Source organism: Borostomias antarcticus, assembly GCF_949987555.1.
Source record: "Borostomias antarcticus genome assembly, chromosome: 8".
NCBI lineage: Eukaryota > Metazoa > Chordata > Actinopteri > Stomiiformes > Stomiidae > Borostomias > Borostomias antarcticus.
This window is the reverse complement of record NC_140241.1, coordinates 21,179,403-21,197,854: the sequence shown is the minus strand read 5'-3', so window position 1 is coordinate 21,197,854 and position 18,452 is coordinate 21,179,403. Positions and strand designations below refer to the sequence as shown.

General features: G+C 49.3%; 1 protein-coding gene across 1 annotated transcript in view; it reads right to left on the bottom strand.

Moving 5' to 3' along the window:
- The window catches only part of tcf4 (transcription factor 4), a gene marked incomplete at both ends in the record, with an annotated part of 150,076 nt that extends 132,100 nt beyond the window's left edge, over nt 1-17,976 (bottom strand). The window contains 2 exons of the mRNA XM_084442717.1: nt 16,720-16,792; nt 17,905-17,976. Of these exons, the coding sequence (XP_084298843.1) occupies nt 16,720-16,792; nt 17,905-17,976 (145 nt within the window). The remainder of the gene's footprint in view (nt 1-16,719; nt 16,793-17,904) is intronic.
- Between the last annotated feature and the right edge of the window lie 476 nt (nt 17,977-18,452).

The window sequence follows — 18,452 nt, the reverse complement described above, 5'->3', positions numbered from 1 at the left end:
TAATTCTGGGCCATATATGGGCCGGAACTAAGCCACAAGGGCCAGATCTGGCCTGTATATGGCCCATATCCGCTTGCTATCTGGGTTTTAGCATGTGCTGTTGGTTACAGAGAAAGTGGATTAACGAGGGACAGTGCGGTGCCCCTGTCCCTGCTGTCCTCCTAGGCTACTGGACGGTGGACGAGGTGGCCCGTAGACCTCCCCGAGACCCCCGCGGCAAAGAGAGTGTACCCTGGATAACCCTCCACACACCCTCCTCTCCCTCCTCCCTCCCTCTCCCTCCTCTCCCTCCTCTCCCCCCCCTCCCTCTCCCGCCTCTCCCTCTCCCTCCTCTCCCCCCCCTCCCTCTCCCTCCTCTCCCCCCCTCCCTCTCCCTCCTCTCCCTCTCCCCCCTCCCTCCCCCCCTCCCTCCCTCTCCCTCCTCTCCCTCTCCTGCTGTCTTCTCTTCCTTGTATAGCTTCGTATCGTCAAGTGCAAACACGACTGACTTTCGACACAGAGTTCACGAAGGTTGAGTCGTAATCCCCCCCTGCTCCCAGTCATTCACCCTCTGATAGCATCTCTGGGCAAACAGAGCTGACAAGAATGCGTGACGTCATATCCTGCTCTCATTGATACGTTATCAAATCACAGCTCTTTAGCTCGAGCCCATGACCGACTGGAAAAGTCCACATTACCGTTCACGCGCGGTTGTTCAACAGCCACGCCGAAGACGTCTAACGAGGGGGGAGAGAGGGGCAGGTGGTATCGAAAATAACCAACCCCAAAAACAGGCACCTGCGAGGGATAATGTGGCGGTTCGGGACAAAATAGCTCATTTCTTGAGAAATGGCAGAAGTGAAAGTGAGCAGTGGAATCTGCCTTTCGGGTTGGATTTCCACCTCCATCAACCATCCAGAGGCAGGTGAGAGAGTCCGCTGCGAAACGAACGCACCCGACCCAAACAACTCACGAACGGCAAAACCAACCGGCCAATGTGCCGGCCTCAATTTGCCTTTGACCACCGACGATGAAGGTCACAAGCCTGTGTGACCGGCACTGCCTTGGCTCTTAAGTCACTTCATCGACTTCTACAAACAGCCCCCAAACACTCGCTAGGTCTACGGTGAAGCTAATCAGGGACCTGGCCCCAACCGTTTACTGTACAAACATCATCCATCATTCATCCGCCTGCTCCCTTTCTCCATAATCGCGTATCGGCACCGACAAAGCCGCCGGAGGAGTGAGGAGTGAAAAGGTGGCCTTACAGGCGGAATTCTCCCTGACAGAAAGGTACCCTCGGGCATCAGGGAGGGGGGGGGGGGTAAGAGGGGGGGGTAAGAGGGGGCATTGAAAACTAAGAAAAACAAAAAGTGCAGAAGCTGCCGGGAGTCCCGACAGTGTAGACCCGGGACCGTCTGTGTCGTGTCTAGCCCTAAACCCCCCGGTAATGAACGTTGGCTAATCCCAGAATGACAGGAAGTGGCCTCGCGCTCGCTCACACACACACACACACTGCGAAGCCCGGCGCACATCTGGAGGTGTGGGACAGGAACACTTCAAAGGGGGGGGGAGGTCCCGAAGACCTTTCCCAGCGCCGCCGGCGTGCTAACGCTAGGCTAGCCCCTACAGGCCCCCGCGGGAGCTGGGGAACACGCGGCCTGGAATGCAGCCGGGGGGTCTCTGGGGGGAACGGGCCGAAACCACCAGACACAGCCCGGACCCGACAACCAGACAAGGCCCGGACCCGGGTGTGTATCGGCTAGCGGTGGCCGCCATGGCCGCCGGAGGCTACAGCCGTAGTCGCTTATTCACTTGTTAACACATGCAATATTGAAACAAACTGCAAGTGACATCTTGTCAAACTCGTATTTGCCCCGATGGAGGTCTCCGGCGAACCCCGCCCTGAGAACAGACACATAGTCAGCCCCCCCTCCCCCCCCACACACACACACACACACTCCTCCCTCCCCCAGACCCGACACGGCTCACAAGGACTGGGCTGTTCCTGTGGTGAAACAACACCGAGACTCAACTCTCCCCCTGCTCTCTCCCCCCCCCCCCCACCCCCTCCCCCCTCCTCCTCAAGTCTCAACATGATCTCAGCGTTGAGCTGGAGCCGGACGTCACCGCGCGCCCGCCTCACACCGGCACAGATGCCTGTTTGTCTGCGGAGCCTGGCTGATCCGGCGCCGGCCCAGGTAAGAGCTCGGCATGGCGTCACCAGACGGACGCTCTGCCAGGGCGCCGGGTCGGGTCGGAACCGCACTGAGATACGCCAGGAAATCTTTAACTGATATTAGCACGACGGACGGACGGGGGGGTTTTAGGGCGAATTGACCCCCCTGTTTCTGATCAGGCAGGTGGCCTGAGAAGACCCCTCTGAAAAGGCTAGGGAACACACAAGCACGCAAGGGTTGGGCTTATGAAAAAAAAATGAAAAAAAGACATCCTCTTACAAAAGAGCTTATATCTGGACAATGTAGCAAAGCCATTTTGTGTTCACTCTGGCCTCCTCTCTCCCTCTCTCTCTCCCTCTCTCTCTCTCCCCCTCTCTCTCTCTCTCTCTCTCTCTTCCTCTCTCTCCCTCTCTCTCTCTCTCCCTCTCTCTCTCTCTCGCTGTGGCATACCAGAAAATAACAAGAGAGGCTCTTTTCTGCCGTCGGTTCCCCGTTCCCGTCAGCGAGGGTCTGGCGTCGCCTCAGTTCTGGTGGCGTTGCTGATGACAAACGCCGCTGCTGAAACGCCGGGCTACAGAAGCATTAGTGTTAATTATGCCCGGCGTAGTACGACAACAACAACAAAACAAAGACACGGTATTCAGCGGCCCCCCCTCCTCCTCATCCTCCTCCTCCCCCCTCCCTCCTCCGCTCACGCTCAGAGTGAATCTAACTGAAGCTGAAACTAATGTTCCTCTGTGTTCAACCTCAACAAATTATTCAGTGTTAGTGCCCTCGGTGAAATGAGAACTACACTCTGTGTTTTTTTGTTGTTGTGAATATCGAAATTGACAGCAAAGCTGAGAGAAAGCTTGTCATTTAAAGTCTGCGTCAAACGTATTGACGTAGGGTCGATTGGGACCCTCCGTGCTGAGAAGGCCTTGGGGGGGATCGTCCAAGGTCTAAGGGAAGTGGGGGAGAGCAGGTCTCAGATCAGCTCGCCGTCCTCAAACAACGCCTCAACAAACGGTGGGAACGACGAGGAAAAAAGAAAACGAGAGTGGTTAACTTCCCCGCTGCTCGTGTGAACACCTGCGCTGCTGTGACCTTCAGCCGGTGTCGAGTCCAGATAAAAACCCCAAGACGGTTGACTCAAGCTCCAGTTCCCATACTCTCACCTCTGTTTTGCTCGGTCTAGACCTTCCTGGCGCCGCTCTGAACCCGGGTTCCTCCCTCCGCGCTGAAAGAATCGCCCTTTTGTCTGCGCGGCCGCCATCTCTGGCGTTCGTGCCTGAACAGCCTCCCGTCGACATGGCGATGTTAGCGTCAGTGTGGGGGTGGGGAGGTGTGTGTGTGTGGGGGGGGGGCGTGGTGGGATTGACACCCTATTCCTGGTTCCTACCCGGGGTGAGAAAGCGCTAACAAGTTAGCATGTGCGTGGGTGCTAGTGCGCCATTGGCTGAGGGCGGGAACGGGCGATGCTTCTCTGGAACGGCGGCGAGGCCCTTTTGTTTTCCCGCTCGGCATCCTCAACATGGCTGAGTGGGCGGGTCTGGCGTCAACCCTGTTATGGGTTAATGTGGAGCCAAACAGGCGGTGGTACCAAAAAAAAAAAAGGGTCCCTGTGTTCCCCCTCAGTTCTGCGCAAATTGTATCAAATGTCTTTCACTAACTACATTAGAAAGCAATTAGAGCTTAATGGCTGCCTAAATCCATTATCAACATTCATCTAACCTTTAAATATTTAAAGATAATACCTATTTAATTTGTGAAAAGTAATGGACTGTCTGTGAGTGCATTTCTATTTGGTTTTAGTGTTTTTTTCCCCCCGTTTTCGGCAGAAGCCAGTCTCTTTCTATCTCTCTCCATCCCTCTTTCCCTCCCTCTAAATCTGTCCCTCTCCCACTCCCCCCGTCCCTCCCTCCCTCACGATGGAGAGCATGGCGCTGCCCTTGACAGGAACACGCTCGTTGGAGTTGAACCGAGGCTGTAAAAAAGGCTGCAGTAACAAACTACAGGAAGCACTTTACATTTTCAAATGCACTGCACTACACTGGCAATTTATGTCTGCGGGCCTCTTTTGACATAATAACATTTGTTTTATGGCCAAAGTCGTCTGGAGCACCAGCCGCTCCGATCCATCCCGGCTGGCTCGCCACGGCGGTGAGGGAGGGGGGAGGGGGTGGAACCAATTCACAAACAGCCTCGACAGAGAGCTGCTCTAGTGGTGGGTAGCAAACATGACCCCCCCCCCTCCCTCCCTCTACAGCCGACACTACAGCCACAGAGAACCTGGCAACCAGGAGATGAGTCAGGTGAATAAAGCGTAACACACTTCAGTATCTAGCCCCGATGTGACCCCAGAGATACGCTGTCACTCCTCTAATCTGGGGTCACGTATATAAGGTTATAGAAAAGGGTGACCGGACTATTCCAAACGGCGAATTTCAAATCTGATGCTCACCATGCATTCCTGTAGATGTCTTTTGTCATGTTGGGGCCTTGTCTGGTCGTTTATAGGTGAAATAACCACTGTTATAGCCTATTTTACACTCACTGTTCCTTCGTTTCTGGGTTTTCTGCTTCTTCTTCTACGCTCTACCGGTAATAGCGCGCACTCTGTGCGATACGTCACAGTGCTGCAACCATACAGTATCTAGAGCTGCCCTATGACAGCCTGGCCAATGGCGGCTTCTGCCAAATCTCCCAGGAGGGGCAATTGTTGTGATGATGGTTAAGGTGACCGGTTCAATGGGTCAATTAATCTAAATCAGCTACAGTAGCTTGACATCGTCACATTGCGTTGAACAATTTGTTTTTTCTGGCCACCACTCGTAGCAATACCACCAGTAACCAGATGGCAATATAAGAGAAGGATTGTTTCTTAGGTTACATAGCCGACTGTAGGCTGCGGTATTTGTGGACAGCTCGTTCACTGTCGGTCTTGAATAGTGTTCAGCTCTGCGATGAATGAACGTGAATGAAAAATTAATGAACGTTCCAATATAATCATTAATAAAATCAGTTGCTGCCGTTTTGTCAGTTCCCCCTCAAAGACACTTTTGGATGTTAAGGCAATTACTTAAGCATTAATGAGAAACAAATTGACTCTCGCAATCATCAGATTCAGTTATTACACAGGCCCACGTTTCATTTAAGTGCAGCAAATCCAGAAAAAAGAGCAGTGGCACTAGGGGCTGTTAATGTGCAATGGATAAAACTATTTAGGCTACATATGACATTTACTATCTAGCCCTCCGGAACCCATAGAGATTGCATTAGGGTTAGATTTTCAACCGGACTGAAGTCATCGGAAAGGGGCGGTGTTCCACAGAACGCGACTTTGGACGATGATATTCAGAAGCAGGACAGACTAGAAGCTGCTAGTGTAACACCGGTAGAAATGGACAGAAAAAGATCCCTCTCACTTTCTCCTTTGGTGGTGGAGGACGCTAGGAGCTCACTAGGAGGACGCTAGGAGGATGCTAGGAGTTTGCTAGGAGGATGCTAGGAGCTCGCTAGGAGGACGCTAGGAGCTCACTAGGAGGACGTTAGGAGCTTGCTAGGAGGATGCTAGGAGGATGCTAGGAGGATGCTAGGAGGACGCTAGGAGCTTGCTAGGAGGACGCTAGGAGGACGCTACGAGCTAAATAGGCCGGCAGCCTCGCGCTCCCTTCCTCTTTCGGGAGCCGTGCTGTGCTGGAACAGGCCCCACATGTTTGAACGCACAGTTTAATTTACCCCTGGTCTGATCCGAGAGAGAGACTGAAACGCCTCTTTGACGGCAGGCTTCACATGTGGGATCCTCTGCTGTTCAAACGGTACATATGTCCGGGCAAATACTCTCTGCATGACGACAAGAGACGCATGGGAGATAAAGGCTACTATTATCGCTGGAGGAGCACTAGCTGCTTGTCTAAGCAGGGCTGCCTGGACACATCTCAGTCAGATGGCCACGATGAAGAGAAAGAGAGAGAGAGACAGAGGAAGAGAGAAAGAGAGAGAACAACTGAGAAAGAGGACGAGTGAGAGAGAGAACGACGAAGAGAGAGAGAGAAAGAGAGAGAGAGAGAGGGAGAACAACTGAGAAAGAGGACGAGTGAGAGAAAAAACAACGAAGAGAGAGAGAGAGAGAGAGAGAGAGAGAGAGACGGGTGGCTCTGCATTAATAGCAACAGATGACGGGATCGTCGACAGATTAAGCGAACAGAGCCCACTTCCGCCTGGATGTGTTATATAATGCATATATAACACCTTAATTACCCGCTGCTGTCTCCACACTCCGCACGTGATAACGAGCACATAAGCTATGTGTTTACATGGGACAGATCTGACCTCTCAGGCTGATGCTTGGCCCTTAGGACACCAGCAGCAGTAAATAAACTCTTACATTGACGTGGCTTGAATACGCACTAGAGGTCTAATTACCGGGTATGTCTATAATGGGAATCTATAACGGGATTGACCATGTTTGGCCGAGGCTACACGCTGAAACACCAAGAGACCGAAACTCACCAACACAGCAGACTCAACGTTAGCAAGCATGCAGACGAAGTTGTGCGAATTGTAACCGGACACCGGTAGGGACGTCCGATTGGTCGAACTGACCTGAGCCTTGATCCGTATCCCGGACACGGAGAGAGGCGGGACAGTTTGGGCGGGAGCCCGCCCCCGAGGCCGGCAGACAGAGGGGTCACACGGGCGCACGGCCGTACTGCTAACGCCAGGCCGGACTCCACCTGACACTCCCCTCCACACACCTGGAGCTACCGTCGCTTCCCCAGGCAGATCCGAATCCCTCGGACCCAAACCGCGTCTGTTATCTGTCTCTCTCTATTGTCTTTCTCACAGCAAGGGACTCAGGGACAACAAACACTCGTCTCCCCTCTCCTCTGTTTGCGAAAGAGAATATCACAACAAGTGAGAGTGAGAAAGCAAAACGCTTAAGCAGGTAAACATTTTCCGCACCTTCATTTGCGGCAGCTTAGCTATCGCGAAAGCAATTTATTTTGTTGAACCGAAAACTCTGAATGAACTGCAAATGAGGCTTGGAATATGCAATTGAAACAATAACGCAATTAATTTACACTTTGGTGCAAAATGTGCGAAGGCGTTTTTTCTTTTTTTTTGTACATCTGAGAGCACGAATTATGATACCGCTGTTGACAGAAGTGATATTTCACAGACAACCTTAAAAAGAGCCCAGGATACATGTCTTGGAGGTAGCTGTTTATTACAGTATAATACACTAAGGCTTTGGCACGGTGTTGTGTGCTAGCATTACTGTAGCCTACATACAGACCTACTAACCCTGGATCTAGTGCATACTAGATCCATTGAGACGGGATCACATCTACCACCACACGTCTTGTTTGTAACGGTTGTAAATTCTCCCTAATACTCGGCTATTTAAGCCAACGCCACTCGCGGGCACCGGCCAATCAGACGAGCAGAGAGGGTGCGACCCCCCAGGGGTCCGGGGGAGCAGATGTGGCGCTCTCGTGAGAGGGGCGGGGCGTGACTCTTGACTGGAAACAGGCCGCGCTGGAGTGGGGGTGCAGGGTCGGGGTCTGGCTGTGTGTGTGGGGGGGAGGTGTATGTGTGTGTGGGGGTGAGGGTGTGTAGGGGTGTGGGTGTGTGTGTGGGGGGGGTTGTGTGTGTGCGTGTGTGTGTGCGTGTGTGTGTGTGTGTGTGTGTGTGTGAGTGAGGGGGAGTTTAAAATATTACTCTCTCTTCTCATTACTTCGTCTCTCTTTCTCTCTCTCTCTTTCTCCCTTTCTCTCTCTCTCTCTCACACACACACACACACACAACACAAGTCCTGCTAGCGTGTTCGGATAGCGTGTTCGTCCGTGTCCAGACATGTTTTACGTGTCGTGAGGACAGGAAGTCTTCACTTGTGTACAGGTTTGCCCCAAAACCACTTCACTCAGCTTCAACCATGTCACACACTGCACGAAATCACTAAACAAACAGGCGCCCTTAGCGATAACGCAATCTCAACACAAATCAAATAAGTTAAAAAGACTAATGACTAATGCAGTTGTTTGATATGCTGAATACATCACGTTCAATTAAACACTTGTTTCTTACAAATACGTAATCACATAATCAACAGTCCTGGGGCCAGTGTGTGTGTGTGTGTGTGTGTGTGTGTGTTGGGGGGGGCGTGGTCCCTGAGGCCTGTCATAGCACATAACTCCAGCTGGGACTTTACACTAAGCAGAGTCTTCTCTCTCTCTCTTCACCCTCACCCCACAGCAGAACACTTCCACCCAATCACAGAGCTCGGGAGAGGGAGCCCCGGCAACACACACACACACACACACATAACCATGTAAAGTATGTACATATGCACACACACACACACACACACACACACACACACACATGCACATAGCAAACCCCCTTATTGCTGCTGTTGAAAAAGAGCAAGGCCCCACCCACACAGAGCAGCGTATGGCTGGGACTGGAGTTAGGACTAGGACTAGGACTAGGCCTGGGACTAGGGCTGGGACTAGGGATGGGACTAGGGCTGGGACTAGGGATGGGCCTGGAGTTAGGGCTAGGACTAGGGCTGGGACTAGGGCTGGGACTAGGGCTGGGACTAGGACTAGGGATGGGCCTGGAGTTAGGGCTAGGACTAGGGCTGGGACTAGGGATGGGACTAGGGATGGTACTGGAGTTAGGGCTAGGATTAGGGATGGGACAAGGGCTGGGACTGGAGTTAGGGATAGGACTAGGGCTGGAACTAGGGCTGAGACTTGAGTTAGCGCTGGGACTAGGACTGGGACTAGGGCTGGGGGCTGGAGCTAGGGCTGGGACTAGGGCTGGAACTAGGGCTGGGACTGGAGCTGGGGCTGGGACTAGGGCTGGGACTAGGGCTGGGACTAGGCCTGGGGTCTGGAGCTGGGGGCTGGCGCTACACAAGACTAAAAGGCACGTCTTGTTTTATGACTCGATGTCGAACACCTGCAAAGTTTGGAGGGAAAAAAAAGGGGGTGGGAGTGAAAAAAAAAAATCCCTTGCTGTTCTTAGTGAGCGAGGGGAAACAAAAGCCTTTCATGTGAGAACACTTCTGTGGGAACGGCTTGGCTGGACCTCTCTGGTTACATTCCACCGTCCGGGTCCAAACTGCTGAATGAGTTCGGCTGTGCACTTGCACGCAACACAAATACACACTATCCACACACATACACACACACACACTTGCGCGCGTATATTATATGTATGCACGGCACACTTGCATAAACCGTGCGCGCTTCCAGGTTGGAGCTGGGATTATAATGCGTTATGTGGGTGATGTGAGCGTGCGTACTGGGCGTTCGCGCGAGGTTAGCGTAGCGTTAGCTTTCCCAGGCTGCCGCCGTTCGCTTCGCGGGCTCCGAATCGCGCCGGACTCAACCAGGAGAGCCTTCTCAGCTCTGGGGTAAAATAAGTAGACTAATCAAGTTCATTACACTTCCACACACACACACACACGCGCACACACACACACACACACACGAACATTGGTACTGGAAATCTCAGGCGTCCCCCTGCTCTCTCTCTCTTTCTCTCTCTCTCTCTCCCCCTCTCTCCTTCTCTCTCTCTCTCTCTCTCTCCCCCTCTCTCCTTCTCTCTCTCTCTCTCTCCCTCTCTCTCTCTCTCCTGGTGATTCTCTGAACCAGTTTTCTTTTTTACCCTCTATTAGTTGAAGAGTTAAACGTCGGCCGCCACGCTCGATGCCTCGCTAAACCCAACGGTCAGCCCCTTGGTGGAGGCGTAGTTACTGGACACTTACATGGCTTCACGCTGTTGAAAGATGGATGTCACATATGGACTGGTCAGAACTGTCCTCTTTACTGTGCTGCAGACAAGGGCAACACACTATAGTGAATCCTTTTTTTTTTATTTAACCATAAAGTTATCGCAGACATGGTTGTTAAAACCATCAACAAGCAGGGTTGTAGAGAAAGAGAGAGAGAGAGGGAGAGAGAGGAGGGGGAGGGAGAGAGAGAGGGAGAGAGTAAGAGTCTGTTTGGAGTAAGGAGTGCTATTCGAGGCCCTGACTGTGGAATGTGAGAGAGAGATCAATGTGGCATCACACACACACACACACACACACACACACACACACACACACACACACACACACACACACACATCTCACACACACATACATACACACACACACACACACACACAAACTCTCTCTCTCTCTCACACACACACACACACACACACACACACACACACACACACACACACACACACACACACACACACACAGACACACAGCAATGCAGGGAGAAGCAGCCAGATGTTCAACAGCCAATGAGAATGGTGGGCTGGTCTCTCCAGGTCAACCCACATGTGTCTCGGAGACGACCCTGAGACAGACAAGTGCACGTAACCAAGAGCCTGCACACACACACACACACATACACACACACATACACAGCTCCATTTTCTATCCATATAGGATCATCTCATCCAGTGTCTGACATTTTATTGTTTTTGCTGATAATATCACACAGAGGTGGACAAGACTGCCAGCTACACAACAGTGATTAGCTTCCATATAGACTCTATGAACACCAGACAGATGTCATTTTAGAGAAAAAACAACAACATTTCACTTTATTTCGTGACTATTTATCATCCATTTGGTCACAGGTTTTCCGAATGATTTACAATTTGAAACCACGCTCGAAATGGTTGTGTAAAAGACGAGTGTGGAGAGGAGAGAGGATTTTAATTTGAGAGAAGCGAACAAAACCAAGCAAAAAACGTTTATGGGTTGATCTGAAACAGAACACTTTAACCCTGAACATGAACCTTCCATCGCCATGGAGACGCACACACACACACACACACACAACAACATGAGCGTATACACATAAACCCTACACACACACACCAACTACACACACCCACTACACACATACACCCTCCCCCCAATATACACACACACACAACACCATGAGCGTATACACATAAACCCTACACACACACACACACCAACTACACACACCCACTACACACATACACCCTCCCCCCAATATACACACACACACACACACACCCGCTACACACACACCCGCTACACACATACACCCCCAACCCATACATACACACACACACACACACACACACACACACACACACCCGCTATACACATACACCCCCAACCCATACACACACACACACACACACACACACACACATTACACTCAGACACCACCACCATTAACTCTTCCTTTCCTGGCTCGTGACTGCAGCAGATGGCATTGGGGATGTTCCAGCAGATTTACGAGTTGGCGGGCCAGAGGCGTTCTCCAGCCCCCCCCCCCCCCCCCCTCCCCCCCCGCGCCCCTCACCAGCACCCACCCCGGTGCCACCGCCCCCCTCCCCCCCCGCACCCCCCGCCAGCACCCGCCCTGGTGCCAAGGCCACGGGAATACAGAGCGGAGCACAAAGCCAGGGCACATCACTCTGTCCCCCCCCCCTAAAAAAAACAATGGTTTCACCCATCCCTGGCCCCGCCCCCAGCGCCAAGGCCGATGTATAGGCTAGTTAATGCGCCAGTGAGCCCGTAGAGACTTAATAAGCCTTTTTCAAAGAGTCAACATAGGCTACTGACTGAGTTTTTGGGCTGTTCTTCTAGCATCACTGTGCTGAGATATTATTATCACAACAGGAGGGGGTAAAAACACAGTTCATGTCGAGAGGACTGGCCTCAAACCTAAATATCCAACTCTGCTACTTAAACTCACGGCGTAATTTAAAAACCAGATGAATATAAAGACATTTTTTAGGTCATTTCTACTTTATTAGGATAGGACAGTGTGAGGCCAGACAGGAAAGGCCGGAGAGAGAGAGAGAGAGAGAGAGAGAGGGAAGACACACAAGGGCGCGGGGCCGGATTCAAACCCACGCCGCTGCAGAAAGGACTAGCCTTTATATGGTACGCACCCCAACCAGTTGAGCTACCGGGGCGCCCCAAAAAAACAGATGAATATAAACCGGGGGGCTATACGTAGCGACAGGGCTACAACCGACTGTCACACTGCCTCTCTTTCTCTCTTTGTGTCATCCCTGTCTGAGGACGGACTTGTGCGTAGTAAACAGGGCCGGCAGTGTCCCAGACATTCCCGTCCTGAGGGGAGAGGGCCATGAATCAAGCCTCTGTCCTTCGCCTCCCCGCCGGTCCGGCTCAAGTGCCGCTAGCCTACCATGTTGTCAGCGCTCTCCAGAAACGTCGGCTCCTACGCGACGGGAGGCCTCACCCCGCGCCGACGGCGGCCCCGCCCCACGCTCCCCTCGCGACGCGCTAACATTAACCCTCGTCGCTTCTCAATTACGGCGGCCATCTTTTTTCAGCGTCTAGCGAGAATCTCCGGGTTCGAAAGATTCCCTCGGAACGAGTTGGCGGCTGTAATTGAAGTTCTCCCTTTCTTAGCGTTCCCGTTCACCTACGGTGCTAATTACCAGGCGGGTTCACACTTTTGTGTCCTTATCTTTAAGAGACTAATTACACCGCGTGGCTCTGCGTGCCTCTGTGTGAGCAGGTGCTCGGATGAACATAAACAGTGATGTTATGACACCGATATCAAACCTGCGCTAGCGCGCGTGCCGTTTACAGGCAACCGTGCATTAGCGACATCAGAAAGCAGTCAGCCGAAACGTCCCCAAAAAGTAAACAGTTCACTAAACTAAAATATAACAGCCCTAAATCTCTTTCCGGTGGCCCGTTTCAAAATGTGATTTTAAATGCTCAGTTGCTGTACAGAGTTCAATGATCTGACTTCTAATGTCTGTTCATTTGGCATTACAGCGGTACTAACATTAGAAGACTATACTGTAGCTGACCATAGGCATGGCTGAGCTCGGGCCAACACTGGGAGATCTCCAAAACATGACGGTGAGCCAGAACAGGAAGTGTGGGACTGGGCTCTGACTCTATGCAGCTGCTGGCTTGTTTGGAAGAGTCAAGAACAGTCAACTGGGAATGCAGCCTAACCTTCACAATAACTCCTATGGAGAGCCTGCCTAGCAGTTAGCTATTACAGGTCCGGGAGTAAAAGCCTGACATGTGTTATCCGGGGTCTAGATTTCACCGTGCAGATGGAAAACGTTAAAAGCCGGTCGTAGTCTGTTCCTCGGGGGTCGGATTGGGTTTGTAGCTGATCCACTGCGATAATTAACTCTTATTGTCACACTCTTCGATTGGGTTTCCCACATCATAGAGCGGGGAGATGCTTCTCCCCCACCCCCGTGAAATCGGATCGGGGAGGGCAATTAGATCGGCCCGTGTCGGTTAGTCGGTTCGTTTGTTCGTTCATCATCGCACATGTACCAGAGCCCAAGGGTGTGCTAACCGCAGTGTGTTTCCCATTGCAAATAGATATTGGTTTGTACATACACGGCTATACTTGGTATCTAGGTAGGAAAAGTATAGTCTATTCTACTCAGGGGCCCGACTACTTTCTAAATCCACACAGCTTAGCGCTTTGGGAGTATAGCTGCTCTCTATGCTTGTTCTACATGTTAGGATTCTCATAGGCTTGTGCATTGTACAATTATTATCAGTTATAGTCATTGTATTTCACAACACAGATGAGATGACTTGTTTGGGTAGTTCATGTTGGGTTAGTGAAAGGTCATATAGTGTCAAACCGTGGTTATTTAAGTTAGGCTACAGCTGAGTAACCCAATGTTCAGAAGCTACACACAGCAGTGCTTCCGATATCAGGGTAGTGATAATTAGAGGTGGCAAACGTCAAAGACAGCGGAGGTGTTGTAGTTTGTTTCCTCTCAGATATTTTTTTTTCCTAGCTCGGCTTCGTCGTCCTGGTCACGTGACCTCCGACCTTTCTCTCCGCAGATCGGTCTGGCCACGCCCTCATCCGACTGAATTCCATCCGGCAGACATCTGCCTACCAATCACAACCGAGTATCTGATATGGGGCGGGTTCAAAGCAACTACACCCATTTGATTGGACAATACGACGACTGACCCGCATTCCGTTGCTCTGACTGGTTATAGGTCGATCTGTTTTTATAGGTGCGACCGTTGACAACGCCCCTTGGAAATAAAATCAGCAGCTCCAGACCCTTCGCATTTTGGCAAAGCGCGCCCGGCGAAGTGCGTTCAAAAATGTTAGCGTCGTCACCGCGTCATGTTCACAGACCGCTGTGAGATTTCTACGTGCGCACTCCTGTTGAGGTGTAGGCCTCAGGGATCTACAGTATCACCCTTAGAATCAACCTGCTAACCACTCCTAAATGTTTACACTTGCTTCCACTGCTTCATCGACACAAAGGGGTGATTCATGATTGGTGGGCAATGTGTTTACTGTGCACTTGTTTCTAGCTTCACTGTCACAGAACCGCCATTTTTTAACGGGAGACTGAGTGTGAAGAAACTTGGTCTCATTCAGTCATTCAAGGCTAAAGTATCAGTCTCTGAGAAAAGATGACTTAGACACAACCATGAGATTATCGCCATTATTAGCACAGTAATTATTAGTATTAAATAGCAAATACTACTAATAATATCACCATTATAGCTAAAACACCGATTAATTCCTAATCCGCTACACAATTAGAGCATGGCTGTTTTATGTAGTCACTGTCGTTCTGCTGCTTGGGAACAAGACAATTTAACACTCTTAGAGGCAAAAAAAAGATGGTGAGGGGGGGGGGGGGGGGAGGAAGGGAGTATTAAATGACTGGTTCCCTCACTTCATCTTTATTTTGAATGCAATCAGTCTGTTTTGATTGACAAGCATGACCACAGCAGATTTGAATGAATAGAGGCAGTGAGCAGTCAGTCAGGCGTTGGAGCACTCGATCCGTCTGCCTACAAGTACATCAAATGGGGACCAGGATATTATTAAAACATTCTTACGCTGAGCTGTGACTTAATAAGCTATGCCGATTAAGAGAACAAAAATACGGCGTGCCATCAGGGCCTATCTGCCTTCGCCCCAAATTTCTTGAATGCGGAACACTGGCAGAGACAGAGGTTGAGGCCGCCTGCTTGTTTCCGAACAGCTTTTCACTCACAAAGGAAAAATAAACGCCACAGATGGATTTAGTGATCGCCTCCTGAGCTGATGTTTCAGCTTGAAAAGATAAATAAAATAAATATAGCACCTGCCTACGCGTAGGAGATTTAAGGTTCTAGGGCTCGTCGTTTTTGTGTGTGTGTGTGTGTGTGTGTGTGTGTGTGTGTGTGTGTGTGTGTGTTTTTTGTCAATTCACACTTTATGAAACATTTCCTCCTTGTCGCTGCCAACTGCAAGTTGCATGGCAACAGGGTAGAGCAGTTTAGTACCCCCCGCCCCCCGTCCTACACGACAACACAATTCACGGGGAAAACACAGGATCCGAGAGGTTACGAGAACGAGGAAAACATGGAAATTGCCAAGACCTGAAATAGCCGTATAGACATTGAAAACAGTGACAGCGAAGGGAAGCCTAGGGCATCCAGCGGAAGGAAGATTTATGTGCTGTATCTTTTCGGGATGATCCCCCAAAATATCCGATCCCAACCCCCAGTCCAGTTCCTGGTTTGGGCCTGTGACTGTATGATGTCCTCTGAGCATGTCACCTGACCTCCAAACATGTCACCTGACCTCCAAATGTCGTGTTCGTTTCATAACGGGAAGATGAACAATTAAACACAGTCTAGTTAAGAGATCTCTCACTCATTCTAGACCCAAACACTACAATAACCAATATGCATTTCACCATCACAGAGCCTATTCTCTTATATGAAGTATGAAGCTGATATGATAATACTGTAAGCTTTGTTCTTCGATATGTCCTACTGTAACTAAGTGGCCTACCGTACATATTATAACACATGAAAATGTGCTCTCAGCTTGGGTACCACTGGAGAGATATAGATGTGTTCTGTATGTAGTGGAGGTGGTTTGGAACTATCCATACCTCTCGTGGTGAGGTGTAGTGGCATATTGGTGCACTGTAAAATCGAGTTAACTTATAGGCCAGACTTTTAAAAATGCCATCCAAAATCTCCTCAGAACACGACTTTGACACTGCAGTCCGGAGACAAAGAGCTAGTGCAGCAAAACCCATGCAGAGAACAAACAACAACAAAAGAACAACGGGGTAAACAAAGACAGGCCTACGTTTCAGGATCTCTCCGTTTCTCTCAACCCACAAAATGATCCAGTGGTGTGAGTGCTCAGCGGTAAGGGCTGGTCGTAAGGAGAGAACACATCTCATGCTGCTAAGGCCTGATGTGTAGGGACTGCTTTTAGCCAGCCAGTCCCCTCACAGACACACACCGCATCAAGTGGAAGGTTTTTTAGAGGGTTAAGAACACCTGACTACATCACTTGGACCTGCACGAGTTTAACCACTACTACCAGACCCCAAACAAACATCAAGTGCTTAGTGACACTGCAGTTAGGTGGATCTCTGATGCACAAAGCAAAAAATAAAATAAAACATTAATATCGTCAGCACTGCTACCACAAAAAAAATGAAATACTGAAACCAATCGAATTTAACTGCAACAAATCAAGTGAATTATCTTATTTAAAACGAGCTATGATTGACATACTTGAGCCTGAGAAATGTCCACTGCCGAGGGAGGTTGGTCCGTTCTTTCCACTGCTAACAGGAGGGGAAAACATCTAGAAAGAAACAAACCAGACGTCACTAGAGGGACCCATGAATGTCAAAAAAAAAATACAAGAAGCATGTTATAGAATAAATAGCATACCATGTAATGTTTTGGTAAAGTCATCATATAAAATAATAAAACTAAAACAGAATCACTCTGTAATACTAACATTATGCTTAAAGGCCTACAACACAATACTGATTTGTGATCAGTGGAACCTATTGCCAATTTAGAGATCACCCTCTGACACAATGCCAATGATGAACTTCACCGGATCCAAACACTGTAAGTGCAAAATGTCTGGCTCAGAAATGAGCAGATAAAACAGTTAAATCATAACACACATCGGTACAAAGTCTCTAATTGAAAACTGCATGGAAAAGAAAAAAACTAGACTGTATAGGCTACTGTATTTTTTTTTTTTTAAAACAGGTGTTTCATTTTAAAGAGACATAAGTTGACCATGAAAGAGTGCATTATTGGTCCAAGAGAACATGGCCGGGAAAGGGACATTTCCTGTCCAAACTTCCGAATACCGTTCTACTAATACAATATATTCAAAGACATCTATACAGCAAGTCGAAGTCAAGTTTAAACTAGGCGTTATTCAAAATATGACGTGAAAATATTAACAGTGGAAAAGTACGGTTGTGATAAATTGCCCCGACTGTCTATCCCCTCCTGCATGCACTTCTCACAGTCACTGAGCTGACAGCGCTACCGCTGGAATAATGCACTTAGGGGCAAACTAATACAACAATGTAGGCTAGTCTAGAACAAAATGTAACAAGAAAAAAATACTTAAAATGGGATATACTACCATTGATGTTGGGAACATTTTCAAATCGCTGTTTCGCATCTACAAGACAACAAAATTACTATTGTAATATCATATTTTTCTGCACATGTTTGTGGAGAAAACACTCAATAGAAACCACAAATGCTTTAACTTTCGTCAGTCATATAGTTTACGTGATGTTACAGACGTACAGTGAAAATAAGCACTTTTGATGCGTCTCACAATGATGCCAAACTATGAGGCTATGGAATACATCACAAAATGTAAACAGTCGACGTTAGGTCGGTTTTGCGAGTCATTGCGATATAGTAACATTTGCTTACCGCACTGAAATCCAATAAGTCGCTTAGTTCTTTGTCTGTCCCTAAGGCTGCCATTCGCTGTTGGTGATGCATTTTAGCAAAATCACACAAACCTAAAAACATGGAAACAAATATCGGTCAGAAGACGCCAGTTCGCAGTGATAGGAGGGGGACCTGATCACTATTTCAGATCTTCCTCAAAATCCAGACCGGAGTCGCAAGATTCCGCTTTGCGCTAGAACCTAGTCCCTTTCAGCGCATCATTATGCAACGAGGGGTTTCACAAAATTAACGATTCCAGTGAAATATAATTGTTTGAAGAAAATGGGATAAAACGAATCTTTCCCAAGTCCAGCTCAGTGCAAAATGCAGTTTAGCCGTGAGATCAAGAAGTGTCAATCCCGTGCAAAGAAAATAATTAATTAATTAAATAAATGGGCTAAACGCATAAAAGACAGCGACAAAATTGGAATAAAGCTGACAGTTTGCAGACCAATCAGACAACGGCAATACAACCGAATGTCTGTAAATATCATTTTATGGAATGTATTATTTTTGAGGACTTTTTA